The 13,669-nt window shown below is 36.5% G+C and overlaps 1 protein-coding gene across 1 annotated transcript in view; it reads right to left on the bottom strand.

Moving 5' to 3' along the window:
* The window catches only part of ERC2 (ELKS/RAB6-interacting/CAST family member 2), a 283,564-nt gene that overhangs the window by 201,802 nt on the left and 68,093 nt on the right, over positions 1 to 13,669 (bottom strand). Inside the window, exons 4-5 of the mRNA XM_041462495.1 lie at positions 10,884 to 10,958; positions 2,908 to 3,063 (exon numbers count right to left, since the gene is read on the bottom strand). Of these exons, the coding sequence (XP_041318429.1) occupies positions 2,908 to 3,063; positions 10,884 to 10,958 (231 nt within the window). The remainder of the gene's footprint in view (positions 1 to 2,907; positions 3,064 to 10,883; positions 10,959 to 13,669) is intronic.

Below are 13,669 nucleotides of genomic sequence, written 5' to 3'. Positions count from 1 at the left end.
ATTTTAAAAATTGCCCCAAAAATAAAGATATATAACAAAAAACTATAATTTTTTTATATTAAGAAAATATTTTTTATATTAAGAACATTTAAGCATGGGTATATTCACTTTTTTAAAGTTCTGCAATATCTCAGTGTGTAAAAAAACTAATTAAACAGGACATCAAATAGATTGTTTCCTCTAACAGATATACAAGCATTTTAGCTGTATCTAATGTGATGTGGAAGACCAACTGTCATGATTGAATGAAACCTCATGATCTCACATAATACATATATAACAGATTGTTATACTTTTTAAGGACTAAAATGAAGATAATCTACAAGTTTGGATGTAAGTGCTGTAGCACCAAAAACCTCCAAGTTTGTCCTCTGACCCTGACCTTCCACATATTTCATGTGTGTAATTTGCCTGTCACCACTGTTTCAACATTGCCCAATATGATCTTGTTTCACCTCCTTTCCTGAAACCTTAATTCCTTTTTCTTCCTTCTCAATTTACGATTCTGTCACCTCCCATAATTTCAGTTCTTTAGAACCCATTAATTTTCCATTTCCAGAAAACCCCAATGGGTGTTCTTCTGTTATTTTCTTCACACCAAATTCTTATGTGGCATTATGCAGAGTAACCAGAAAACAAAGAGGAAAAAATCAGACCTTTTCTTCTGAATTTTGCACATTAAAATTAATGGCCTAAATCTTGAAATAAATTCCATTAAATGAAACTATGCTGATGAATGCATCATAGGATTTGGTATGATGCAACAAATGGCAACTGGTTTTTCAAGTCAAGGATTTAAGAAAAGGAAAAGGAGTAGCAAAGCAAATCATGTGCCTGCATACAGTAGACCCTACAAGTTTATCAGTAGATTCTACAGGTTATGTTGGTAAAGGTCTGGTTTTAAACTGGTTGTTAAATTTCCAGGCCTACCCATCCAAAAATAAAATTCTGTAGTTCTTTCTCTGTTATTTTTATTTGTTTGTGGGGTTTTTGTTTGTTTGGGTTTTTTGTGGAGTTTTTTTGTTTGTCTGGTTGGTTGGTTTTCAGGTTTTTTCATTTGGTTTTGTTGGTTTTTGGTTTTGTTTTTTTTTCCTAGAGGATCTCCTAGAACTTGCATGCTCCCTTCATTCAGTATGGAAAGCCCTTATATGCAAACATTGATCGCAGAGCACCTTATTACTGCTTTGTCAATACTTAAATCTCATCTTACTGATAGTTTGCTGAAATTGTACTAATCCACCGCTAGATTTTCATACCCATTCCAGTGGATAGCATGAGAGTTCTAATACTCAAAGGACTACTTAAATTCCAAGTGCAAACTCACACCTGGAAAGAAAAAAAAAAAAAGCATCTGTGTTCATTTAAATATGTGGCTGACAGCCAAAGGATGAACCCCAGTAAGGGAAGAAAGTCTTCCAGAGCAGATATTATTATTAAAAGTACATATCATCCTATATGTTTTCTTTATATTCTCAATTAAGATATTTGAAGGTGCAGATCTCTTGGTTTTGGTAATTTCTGTATTACGGGAGTAATGACAAGTTTTCTCCCTTCAAAAACTGAGCAAGGAGAGGCCTTAAGTGGAAAAGAAAAAGAAATCTGAGCAAGTGTTCTTTCTCATTTTTACAATTTATTTTAACTGCAAGTCACAAGTAAAGCCTATATATTTGGAAGGAGTGAATATTACTAAGAAATATTTAAGAAAAGAAACACTTCCAAACATTCTCTGCCACTCATGTAAGTAAATCGTGTTCAGTATTTGCCTTCATTTAACACCTTCCCGTTTATTTAAATCAAGAACAGATTGAAAACAAGTGATAATTCAAGAATAAATGAAAAGTATTAAGAGCTTCAAGCACCTCAGATGAGGTACTTTTGTACTGTTCTTTGCCATCAATTCTGTTTATCAGAATTTATCAATGATCTCTGGTTCAACAGATCAGGTACAGCAAGATCTGTTTGCTGACAGCTCCACAAATACTTTTCCACCTTGAAAGGTTCTCAGATGAGTGATAAAAATAACATCATCTGCTGCAAATCTTAATTTTAAGGAAGAAAAAGACCAGTGAAAGAAAACAGACAAAGCTTCATCAGAACATGGCATTTATGAAAGATCAGAAGGCTGTGACAAAACAATGCATATCTAATATTCTTCTCATTCATCTGCTTTCTGTGCTACAGAAATACACTGAAGCTTTTCCTCACAAAAACATCAGGAGAGTGTTAAGGTTTCTAGGCTTTGTACCTTATTTTTATATCAACAGGTTTGCTGACATGCATTGGGAGTTTTGCTGTAAGTCACTAAGACTGAATTGGTTTGAAATTAATAATGTTTAGGTTAGCAAAACAATATTCCTGATGACCATGCCACTTTAGGAGCTTTAGTTATTTTTCAGTAGCTTAAGAGCTACTTTTGTCCAACAGAATAGATAGGTTCTTTGATCATTACTTTTTCTTAATAAATCTGTATTAATTCCACATGGGCACTAACACTTTCATTTCTTCTGTAGCAAAAACCCCCAAACGATGAACAAGCAATAACGTTTTGTGATTTGAAACCAGGAAATGTGTCACATCACTTCATATTTACTACCTGCCTGTGGTCAGCTCCTAATAGTCTAGGTACAGTAATTTGAAATTAAAGAACAAAGTCATTCAATTGCTAGTCTTGAAAATATGAACAGAATACAATTTGGTATCACCTATGAAACAAAAGTCCTTACTGCAAAATGACATCAAAAGCTAAAATCAAATCATTTTCGTTTCTCCAAAATGTTTCACTCCTTCACATCTACTGATTATTATATAGTAGAGATTTACCAAAAGGAGACATGCAGCTTCTTGCATTGGAAAAGTTTTCTTTCCATTATTTAAACAGTCTTAATCTCTTTTATAAATAGATCCTACCTTATTTTTCATGAACTTTGAGTGACTCTTGTAAACTTCTATTTGTTTGATTTCTTCTTCTCGGTCCTCTGTATTCAGAACTCCATTTGTCTTTAACATCTGTATTTCATCTTCAAGATCTCTTATATTGCGCTCAAGTGAAGCTATTTTTGTATCCTAAGTTACAAAAAAAGAACATTGAAAATTATATGAGACATATATTAAAGATTAACAGAAGCATATCTGTACTGGAATGAACATCAAATAATGAGACAGCAAAAATAGATGGTACAAACAGAGAATCCACACAAACCAGAAATAATTCTATCAGTTATAGCTTAAAGAAATGCAGAATTCAGACCAGATCACTTCCACCATAGTTGCACAGTCTGTACAGAATACATTCTGGTCAAAATTCCATTTAATTCCTACACAGAGATGAAGGGAGACTAGCAGATGCCCTATTTTTCCACATATGTATGATAACAAAACTTGTTATCATTAGTAACCATCTGGGCCTGGCTCTTCTTCCAAGCCCTTAAACACCAAGTTGAGCCTGGAGAGACCAGCCCATGTCCCTGCTGGGCAAAGGCTCAGCCATTGTGGGTCCCTGTTTCTCTGGAGCTCTGCCTGCTCTCAGGAGGGAGAAGGGTTGTGTCCTCAGATATTTTTCCTTGACTAATCCAGCCACATCACTAAGAGAGGATTTAGCACTTTTTATTGTGAGTCCCAAGATAAACAAAACCACAACCACGAAAAATTTCTACATCTCAGCCAATGGCTGCCATGTGTGCCAGCACCACACTGGAAAACAGTGATAATTTTTTGTTATTTCCAGTCATTTGGGAGTTGGCTAAGTCCCTTTTGTGAGAGTCAGAAAGATGACAAAAGTGATTACACAAACTTGTCACAAATTTCTGTTTGAAAGAACATTGCAGAATTACTCATTAGGAAATCTGTTCAACAGCATAAAGGATCAACCACCCATAAACTATTAGAGACTGGATTAAGTTCTTGTACCATTGAGATCAATATTAAATAATTTAAAACTAAATTAAATTTAAATTAAAATTTCAAAAATAGAAAAAACACCACACAAAATCCAATCTGATTCACTAAGACCAGGTTATTAAGTTAGAAAGCTAATTAGGAAAAAAATACAAATGGAATTGATGCTTTAAGAAGGATAAGCTAAGCTTGAATCACTGCAACTTTTTTCTGTTGCTTTCTTTAGATGGCCTAAAAACCAGCTTTCTTTAGATGGCCTAAAAACCAGCAAAAAACCCAACTCCTGTAATAACTTCTTTCATAATAAAGCTAGGCACACACTTTAAGATACAGAGGAGTCTGAAGTTCCAAAAAGCATCTGAATTTTTAGTACTGAAGTGAAAAAGAATCTCAGATTATTTTTGAAGACCGCTGTTATAAATCCATATAGAATAATAGCCAAGGACTAAGCAATGTCATTTAGACAGCCCACTGTCATTCCTCTAATATTTTTGCTTTTATCTTTATAGTCAACAATAAATCTCAAACTGAGAGAAGTTTTCTTTTATTATTTTCTTATTCCAACAGAAATTAATTTTTAAATTAATTTCAATTCTAAAACAGGAAGTATTGAGATGGAATGAAAAAAGGGAAGAATTCCCATTTAATCCTATCATTTAAAGAAGGTGCACAAAAAGCAAAATACAGAAAAGATGCAGAAGTATTTAAAAGCTCTCCAGACTTAAACACAACACAAAAATAATTGTAGATCTCACAGATACTATAAACAATTCAGCCTGCTCCATTAGACTTCATTTCAGAAATATTTTCATCCTATTTTTGAAGATAAAAGCAAAACCTAAGCTTCATTACACTTTGGAATGATTTTGCAATGAAATATATTAATACTTACATGACCTGCTGTGACATGACATCTGGGAATAGTCTTCATCAAATCTGCCCAGCTAAGTCTATAAGAGTTTGCCTTTTTTTACTGCCTTTGTATTTTACATGTTTGCAAATATAATATGGCAGAAATCATTTTAGCACAGCCTACTACATTCTTTAGAAGGTTTATACATCACAGAATAACATTTGAGCTTTATGAGAAATATCTAAAATAACTTGTGGAAGCATTTTCTGTACTTCTGCTTCATCATAATATTGCAATTTCTGAGGAAAAGTTTATTTTTAATCAATCTTTGCATACTGTGATTAGAGATGTGTAAAAGCCATTTTCCTGTCTTGAAAATTTGTCACTAAGTTCTACATGAGCTTTTTATTGAAACAGAAGCCAGAAATTTGACAAATTTTGTGAAACTCAAAGGTACTGTTCCCTATTGTTCCTACTACAGGAAACCTTGCAGGCTTCCAGCCTGGACAACTGCTGGAAATTGAAGAACTTCATAGGTCAAAGATAAAACAGAGAGCCCAGAGCTCCCAGTGGTACTGCCACAAGGGAGCTGGGCTGGCATACAGGATGCACAGAAAGTTAGGTAGAGCTTTGCATTTGCTAAAAGTTCTGACATATTCCCATAAAATCTCCTGATTAAGCTGAATCGGCATTTTCCCACAGAAAATTTCAACTGGAAGATTTTCAACCAGTCTTGTTGGGGCACAGGGTCCAGCAAACTTTCAGAAACTGAAATGGGAACAGATGCAATATTTCCTTCAAAGCTCTACGATTTATCCCCATTAGCAATATTCTAAAAAACTATATAGGTCTGTCCTGAATCACAGATTCCTTTGCAATATTAAGGAAGCAGCTTAGTATTAAATGGTACTAATAACATCTTCTGATTTCTAAAACAATACAGCATTTGTTCCAATTTTTTTCAGTCAGGCCCTCTAAATCTGTTAAAAGACATAAGATTATGTAGCAGGATTTGTGACAGAGATCAGGGCACTCACCCTAATCTATCCCCTCCTTCCAGCAGTAACCAATACTTCTTCCTTATCTCCTTTATTAGAATAGTGTTACAGATATTCTGTGAGAGGTTAGGGCTATTTAAGTTTCTGCTGGCTGGACCTAGCAGAAACCCACCTCTTTGGAATATGAAAAAAATTACTATGTGTCCTGATTTTGAAGAAAACAGTATTGCACAATGGAAAAAGTCTAACAAGTGAGTTTCCACAATGATGTTTCATGGATGATATCAGTCCTTACAAGACTCCTGTAGTATGTTTCCTGAAAACTGAGGGGCAGGAAAAGGTCAAAACATTTGTAAATAACCACAGAATCACAGAATAGTCTGAGTTGGAAGGGATCCACAAGGATCATCAAGTCCAACCCTATATAATACAGCATTCCAGGCTGTCTTATTCTGAAAGGAAAAGTAAGGAAATTCTACTGCTCATCATTTGAGATACATGACAAATTTAAATTACAACTGCATCATTTTGCTTGTAGGACATTCAACAAGCAATCAGAAGGAAATATTTGAAACTTCACATTTAATAAAGCTTGAATTTAAACACACTTACGTGTATGGACTGTCAACAGACCATACACACCTACCCTTACTGTATGGATTTTTACCTTATCAATTTAATGCAGAGAATATTGAGGCTTATCTTTGAAGATAAGGGAAGTGAAAGTTCATGCAGTCTTAACAGCAGAGTATTTTGCACTGCAAACACACACACACTTCTCTAGAACCAAACCCATACCTGAAATATCACAGCTGGATCAATACATAAAGATGGCTCTTTCTGCAAGTAAGGTAAACCACAAATATTTTCACTTTACAGCTTACATCTATAAACACTTTATAGTTACTAGACTCCCCATATTTTTCAATGTCCTATCCTTAAGGTGAGTTCTAGGCCATATTTGTAGGCAATTTCTGATTTTCTCTCTCAAGTACTATCACTGTTTTAGTGATGATAGAATTAGACCATAGCAACCTGTAATGGCTGGATTGGAAGCAGCATTTGAAGGTCATCTAACAGATGGCTCTTTCTGCAAGTAAGGTAAACCACAAATATTTTCACTTTACAGCTTACATCTATAAAGACTTTATAGTTACTAGACTCCCCATATTTTTCAATGTCCTATCCTTAAGGTGAGTTCTAGGCCATATTTGTAGGCAATTTCTGATTTTCTCTCTCAAGTACTATCACTGTTTTAGTGATAGAATTAGACCATAGCAACCCGTAATGGCTGGGTTGGAAGCAGCATTTGAAGGCCATCTAACCCAACCCCCTGCCATGGCCAGGGACACCTTCCACCATCCCAGGTTGCTCCAAGCCCCATCTAACCTTGTCAGGAACACCTTCATGGAAGGGACAGCTTCTCTGGGCACCCTGTGCCAGGGCCCCACCACACCCATCATAAATTTCTTTTTCTTCATGCGTCCAATCTAAATCAATCCTATTTCAGTTTAAAACCACTGTTTCTTGTCCTGTCACAACAGGCCCTATTGAAAGGTCTGTCCCCACCTTTCCTGTATGTCCCCTTCCAGCACTGGAAGGCTGCCAGCCCACCGAGAGCCTCCTCTTCTCCAGGCCGAGCAGCCCAACTGTGCCAGCCTGTCTGCACAGGAGCGCTGCTCCAGCCCTCGGATCACTGCTGTGCCTCTCCTCTGCACTTCCTCCAACAGATCCATGTCTTTTTTTGTCCTGTGGAGCCCAGAACAGAAGGCAGCACTCCAGGTGGGGCCTCATGAGAGATGAGCCAGTTTTGACCTGATTCATTTGCTCAGGAGTACTTACCATAAATTCAAGTGAAAAGGGTGTTTCCTTTTAACCTTTTTTTAAATTATTAGGTGTTAATCAACACTGAATGTCACTGATATTCAAGATACATTCAAAGATATCAGTCATCTGGCATTTGCCAGCACACAATATGCAAGGAAATTGCATTGGTGCAATTGCAAATAAAGGAAAGGATTTCCATGCACCATTTTATTTTATACTTTAACAGACTAAGATTTAGGCATGAGGGGGAAAAATGCAGTTTAATCACATATATCCACAGTCACAAAGTCAAAAGCAACCACTGAAACAAAACTAGACTAGTTTGAGGGTATAATAGGAACATGTGAGAGAAGGAAGCATCCGGCCCTCCCTTAGTTTTGTGACTCTGCTTTCTAGAAGAAAAAAGGGCTTCTGGAGAATAAGGTCAGTTGCAGAAAACAGAACACAGTAACGAGTGTAGTGAGAAGCAATAGAACAAAAGACATGGGACATCTGGAAGTAAATGTGTCCATGAAGCAAAACGAGAAAGTTAGGAAAGAACAGCCTGTGCAATGCATCTGAAAAGACAACGGATATCTGGAAAGGATAAATAAAGCAAGAAAACAGGAGTCAAGGCATAGGATGTGAATTTTCCATCTTCTTTTGTTTGCTCTTTTTTAATTTTGCATGAATATACAGGAGATATACACTGGTGAACAAGACAACAGTTATGCAAAAAAATGCAATTGCTGTAAGAATAAGCAACAACTTGCAAAGCTTTAGAGACAAATGAAGAAGATGACAGGACAGGACACGTAGTGCAGATGTCTAGGACAAACAAACAGAAGAGAGGATAGGTAGGAGAAATGGGTATACTTGTTTGGATCAAAGGGAATACAGACTGGGAAAAGGGACAGAAAGAATTCAGCAGGGGCAAGAGACAGAAGAAAACCACAGAGAGAACAGAAAGATTTATGAAGGAGGGAAAGTTGTATCCTGGCAGAGCCTGGGGGAGCCATGGAAGGCACTCAGACAAAAAAAGTGGTGAGAGGCTGGAAGGGGCTGGGTGTGGTGAAGAGAAATGTAAACTGCTTGGAGTCTCTGCGTGGGGGAGTGGATGGCCTGAGACTGCCACATTACAGTTAATCCTCTCCCTCCTTCTACCCTCAACATTGTAGGGAAACAATTCCTCCAATGCTTGATCATTCACAACAAATGTTCTGCACTTTTTTCAAAACAAATGCTGTCTGGATTAAGACAATTTAAATTTACTTGAAAACATTCCAAATCTGGAATTTGTAATGAAAACTGCTGTTTAATCATGTGGATTTCAACATCTTACATTCGTCCCTTTTTCTTTTCAATATTAGGCCTACTTTAGACAGGGGCAACCCCAAAGGGACAGAAAGAACTGCGTGCCTCAGAGGCAAAGAGCAGCTTTGCATCAGGACTCCAGCAACAGGACTGCAGCCTCACTCACAACCAATGAAAGCCCTCACTATAAAGATCTGATTTTTAAAAAGTGGAATACTGCACCACGCCCATCTCTCCTGGGAATCAAACAGAAAACACTTCAGTGTCTCCAGTGACAGACACTGCAGGAGCAGCGACAGTCATCACATGTGTCACTCAAGCATCCTGTACCCCCATCCCTGTTCTTTTCAAAGACTTTTGGTACAGGAAGAGGAACTGAAAATTAACTTCAGCATGTCCTTTACATTGTTATATAAACCACATGAAAGATTATACATTATTCTAACACATTGCTTTAGTATCCCAGAACTTTTAAATTTATAATTCTGAATATTAATAGTAAAACCAAGTTTCTCAGCCAGTACTTTACTTTCCCATTTATTTAGGGTAGTGAGTTACTGCAAAAACATAGATTTCATACAAAGACTTCTGAACTAATGTCCAAAGCAAATATACATCCAAAAAGAGAATTCTGTAATCAATGTACCTTCTTTGTTACTCATATAATCCAAACTAATTATTATCTACAAAAAGACAGATACTGTATTGATAAAGTCCTGCTGTTGTTTTAACTGTGTGTTTACCACAATGTTCAGACATGCTGAACTCATTTGCTCACAACAGAAGTCAGTGGCAAAATGAGGCCTTTAATTTGCACTTCCTTTTAAGAATGAAATGAAAGATCATCATTACTGAATTTTAGGCAGCATTGCCAACTCACAAATTATCTCAAATCTCATGGTATTTCTCTTAAAGATGAACAATCCAGACTCATAGAATTATGCAAAAATATCAGTTTTCACTTTTGAAATTACTATTTTTATTCCTTGTTATTGTGGAGGGGAAAGCCACAACACTTTAGTAATATTATATATCAAAAAGAGTGAACTATAGTCAGGACTAAGAGAGCTGTTTCATCACATTTTGTCATATCTGCTGATGTGATAATATTTTCCTTAGATTGGCTGTAAAATTATGGCCTAATAACAACCAACACAAGAACTGGTTTTAAGGTTTGAGGAGGAAAATATTTCACATTAGCCAGTTTATTCCATGTACTTTGGATCTCCTACACACACACCCTAGTCTTTTTAAAAAGCAATATTCTGTTCTCATTTTTCAGCAATGCCACACTTGATTTTTTTAATCAATTCTTTTTAGAAAACAGACCAAGATAAATAAGTACTAATTACTCCTAGCTACGTAACAAAATAAATTGACATGGTAAAGGAAGCATTCAATAACTAACGAGTAAAAGTCATAAATCAACACTTGCTAGGCAGCTGTCACAGCTTCTTGTTCACTCCTCCTCAGTGGGATGGGCGAGAGAGCCAGAGAGCAGAAGTGGGAAAACCCATTGTTTGAGATAAAGCTGGTGTAGCATGTAAAGCAAAGCGACACATGGAATTCATGCACTGCTTCCCATGGGCAGGTAGATGCCTGGCTGTTTTCAGGAGAGCTCATCAGGCACAAGAGTTATTTGGGAACACAAATGCCGTGACTCTGAAGGTCCTCCCTTCAGCTTGCGGAGGCTGAGCGTCACACGGCAGTATGGATTATCCCTGTGGTGAATTTGGGTCAGCTGTCCTCACTGTGCTCCCTCCCAGGCTCTTCTCCACCCCCACCCTACTTGCACGGTGGGGGCAGAGTGAGAAACTAGGAAAGCTTTGACTCTTTGTGTAAGCCCTGTTGGACAACAGCTAAAAGATCAGCATGTTATCAACACTGTTTTCAGTCTGAAATTCAAAACACAGCACCGGACAGGCTGCTACAGGGAAAAGTAACTCCATCCCAGCCATACCCAGTACATGAGTTCATGCTGCAGAAATAACATAGAGGGAAACATGCAAAGACCATACCTTCATCTCGATGACTGTTTGCAGAGCCTTCGTCTTTGCTGGCTCAGGCTGAAGTTGGGTTCTTCTATGCAATTCCTGTGGAGGGACACGATAGAAATAAGCTTGACGACTCATCTTTCCATTATTTTAATTGCTCACATGAACTCATTGCAACAAAATAAAAGTCTGATGACAAGAGCAGGCAACTCCAAGTGCTACAGGTGCTTCCCTGGCTGTATCCCCTCTGCCACCAGTGCACTCCCTATCTTGTGTTACAGCCAACTCTGACAGCACATGCGCTATTTCTGAAACCCCTTATCAATAATTAACGGCAGGCGTGACAACCCAGCAAGGAATTTCTTAGTCCAGATACAATGCTGCTGTTGCTGCTTAAACAACAAAACTTTATTCAATTCTGTTACTAATTCAGACATTGCTAAGTGTTAAATCTTTTACTGCAGTTTCTTCTTAATTTTCCTCTATTGTCTGAAGTAAGCAATTTAAATACATTATATTCAAATTTGACATTTTAAGGATAATAATTATGTAGTGGGCTGACACCGCACACGCTACAGGAGCATTAACATTTCAGTTTTCACATTTTCATACTGTTTTGCATGCATCTTAATCCACAGGCAAAAGAAAAATGGATTGCATTGGTTAAGACAAAGTTAACAGTACAAATACATACTGGTCCTTATAAAAACAATAATTAAAAAAAACCCACAAGAGTATGAAGACAGCAGCACTCAGTCTCATGAAACCAGGTTTGTATCTTGGTATGACATATTCTGATAAAAAACTCACACAACTACCTGGAAAAAATGTAGTAAAGGTGTGACAAAACACTTTCATTTGAGAATTTGGTGATGCTTATTCCCTTCCCATAAACCATCTAAGAAGTTTCTTAAAAAAACCTGAAACAGGACAGATATTGTCCCATTTCTACTCTTTTGGAGTCTTTCTGCTCTAAAGAACAGGAGTATCATCCTTGATCTCTTTATGTCCCAGTTCTTTCTACTGCAGTGCTCCACACAGACTCCTGAACTAACCTTGTAGCCATGAAAAAGATGTTTATGCTTGAGGCCAAGGAACCAAGGTCTTGCCTCACTTATAACCCAGAAGTTTAAAAGCCATTTTTTGTATCACAAACTATCAATCAGTTTCTTCTTCTGTGTAGCAACAAACATATTGCTTATCCATGACTGTGAGAAACAACTGTTCTCAAAGACTAATTACTATGTGTTATTAAACTGAAGTCTATTGTTAATAAACATTTTTATAAAATAGATTAAAAAATATGCGGCCTAATGTACTAAAATAACTGAAAGAGACATATTAGTACACTTAACACTAAGTCTGAACAGTTTTTTATTAAATATACTGCAGGTACATATACATATATTTAAACTACCTTTAACAGTCAACTTATAATTTTGCTTTTATGCATTTTTCAAATGCTTTGGCATTTATGAAATTCTTTCTTCATTTATGAAATAGTATATCTGATTGGGCCCTTTTCCTTGTGGTTTTTTTTTTTTAATTTAAATGCAACTCTCCATATTATAAAAAGAAAGAAATCTTTGCAAATCACCTATGCAAGGAATCACTCAATCGCCACCAGCTGTTTTTCTTAGATGAAATAAGTACCTTCACTGCACAAATGTTTTAAAAAATAAGAGTATGTAATGAATTTGTCATACAGTTACACAAAAGAATAGTTGGCCAGTCATACCACTATCAGATCAGCAAAAATTACAGCTAATTCTAAGACCAGACTTTGCTCCCCAGGGCCATATAAACTGAGCTGGAATATAAACAGGATTCCACACATTGCCCAGGGAGACAAACCAGAGTTTCCACCCCCTTAGCCAAAGATGTATAGACTGCCAAAGATGCGTATTCCGAGATGTCTATCATAGCATGAAGCCTTGCCTCATAATGCTTTTCCTGTTTGCTTTATGAATCAATCTGATGCTGGCTGACTTAAAAGCTTTTCTTCTCTATCCCTGATGGTAAAATGAAGCAGACTTTAGGATTCTGGAGAAGATCAGAAAATGACTCCCACTTCATTATTTTGTGTGGGTTTTCTTCCAATCAGATTCAAATGTTTGGAGACTCCCACAAGGCTCAGTTCTTGAATTTATGTTGTTCTATGTATGTGCTTTTTTATTTGGGGTACCTGATTCAGGGATATACTTTTGGGGTACTAATTTAAGGATACACTTTATGTGCATGATACCTGATTGTTACCCTGATTGTTTTACTGTCTGAGGTCATCTGGAGGCTTTCAAATTTGCCTGAACAGCTAAGCAAGAGATATTCTAGAGATTTCAGAAAGTCCTCATAGCCTAAGGAAACCAGATTTTTATCCATTACATCATTTCTGGAATTATGTCTATTTCTTGTTTTCAATTTCTTTTAATAAAAAACACAGAGAGACAAATAAGAAAATGTGGGGGGGAAAAAAATCAAAAAACTTACCAGGGATAGTTTCTTTTAACCTAAACTGTATTGAATAGAACTCTTGATTGTTAAATCCATGAAAAAATTCTTGTCATCATCTCTGTAACAATCAAAGTCTATACTAAAAATCTCTCAGATGCAATCATTTATAAAATTAGATTTTCTTTATATCCCTCTATATGACACCTGATTCTGAGTAACCACTTTATACATGCAAACTAATTATAATTAATTTTAATTAATGTGTAACCAAATGCCTGCACCTTGTATTTCCTGATGATGCTCAGTTGTCAAGGTGGTTAATGCACCTATACAAAACTATCAGGTAATCAGATCTTCTG

This window comes from Pyrgilauda ruficollis, unplaced genomic scaffold (genome assembly GCF_017590135.1).
Source record: "Pyrgilauda ruficollis isolate IOZ18807 unplaced genomic scaffold, ASM1759013v1 scaffold10, whole genome shotgun sequence".
Classification (NCBI taxonomy): Eukaryota; Metazoa; Chordata; class Aves; order Passeriformes; family Passeridae; genus Pyrgilauda; species Pyrgilauda ruficollis.
The sequence above is the reverse complement of the archived record's forward strand: the minus strand, read 5'-3'. Positions and strand labels throughout refer to the sequence as shown.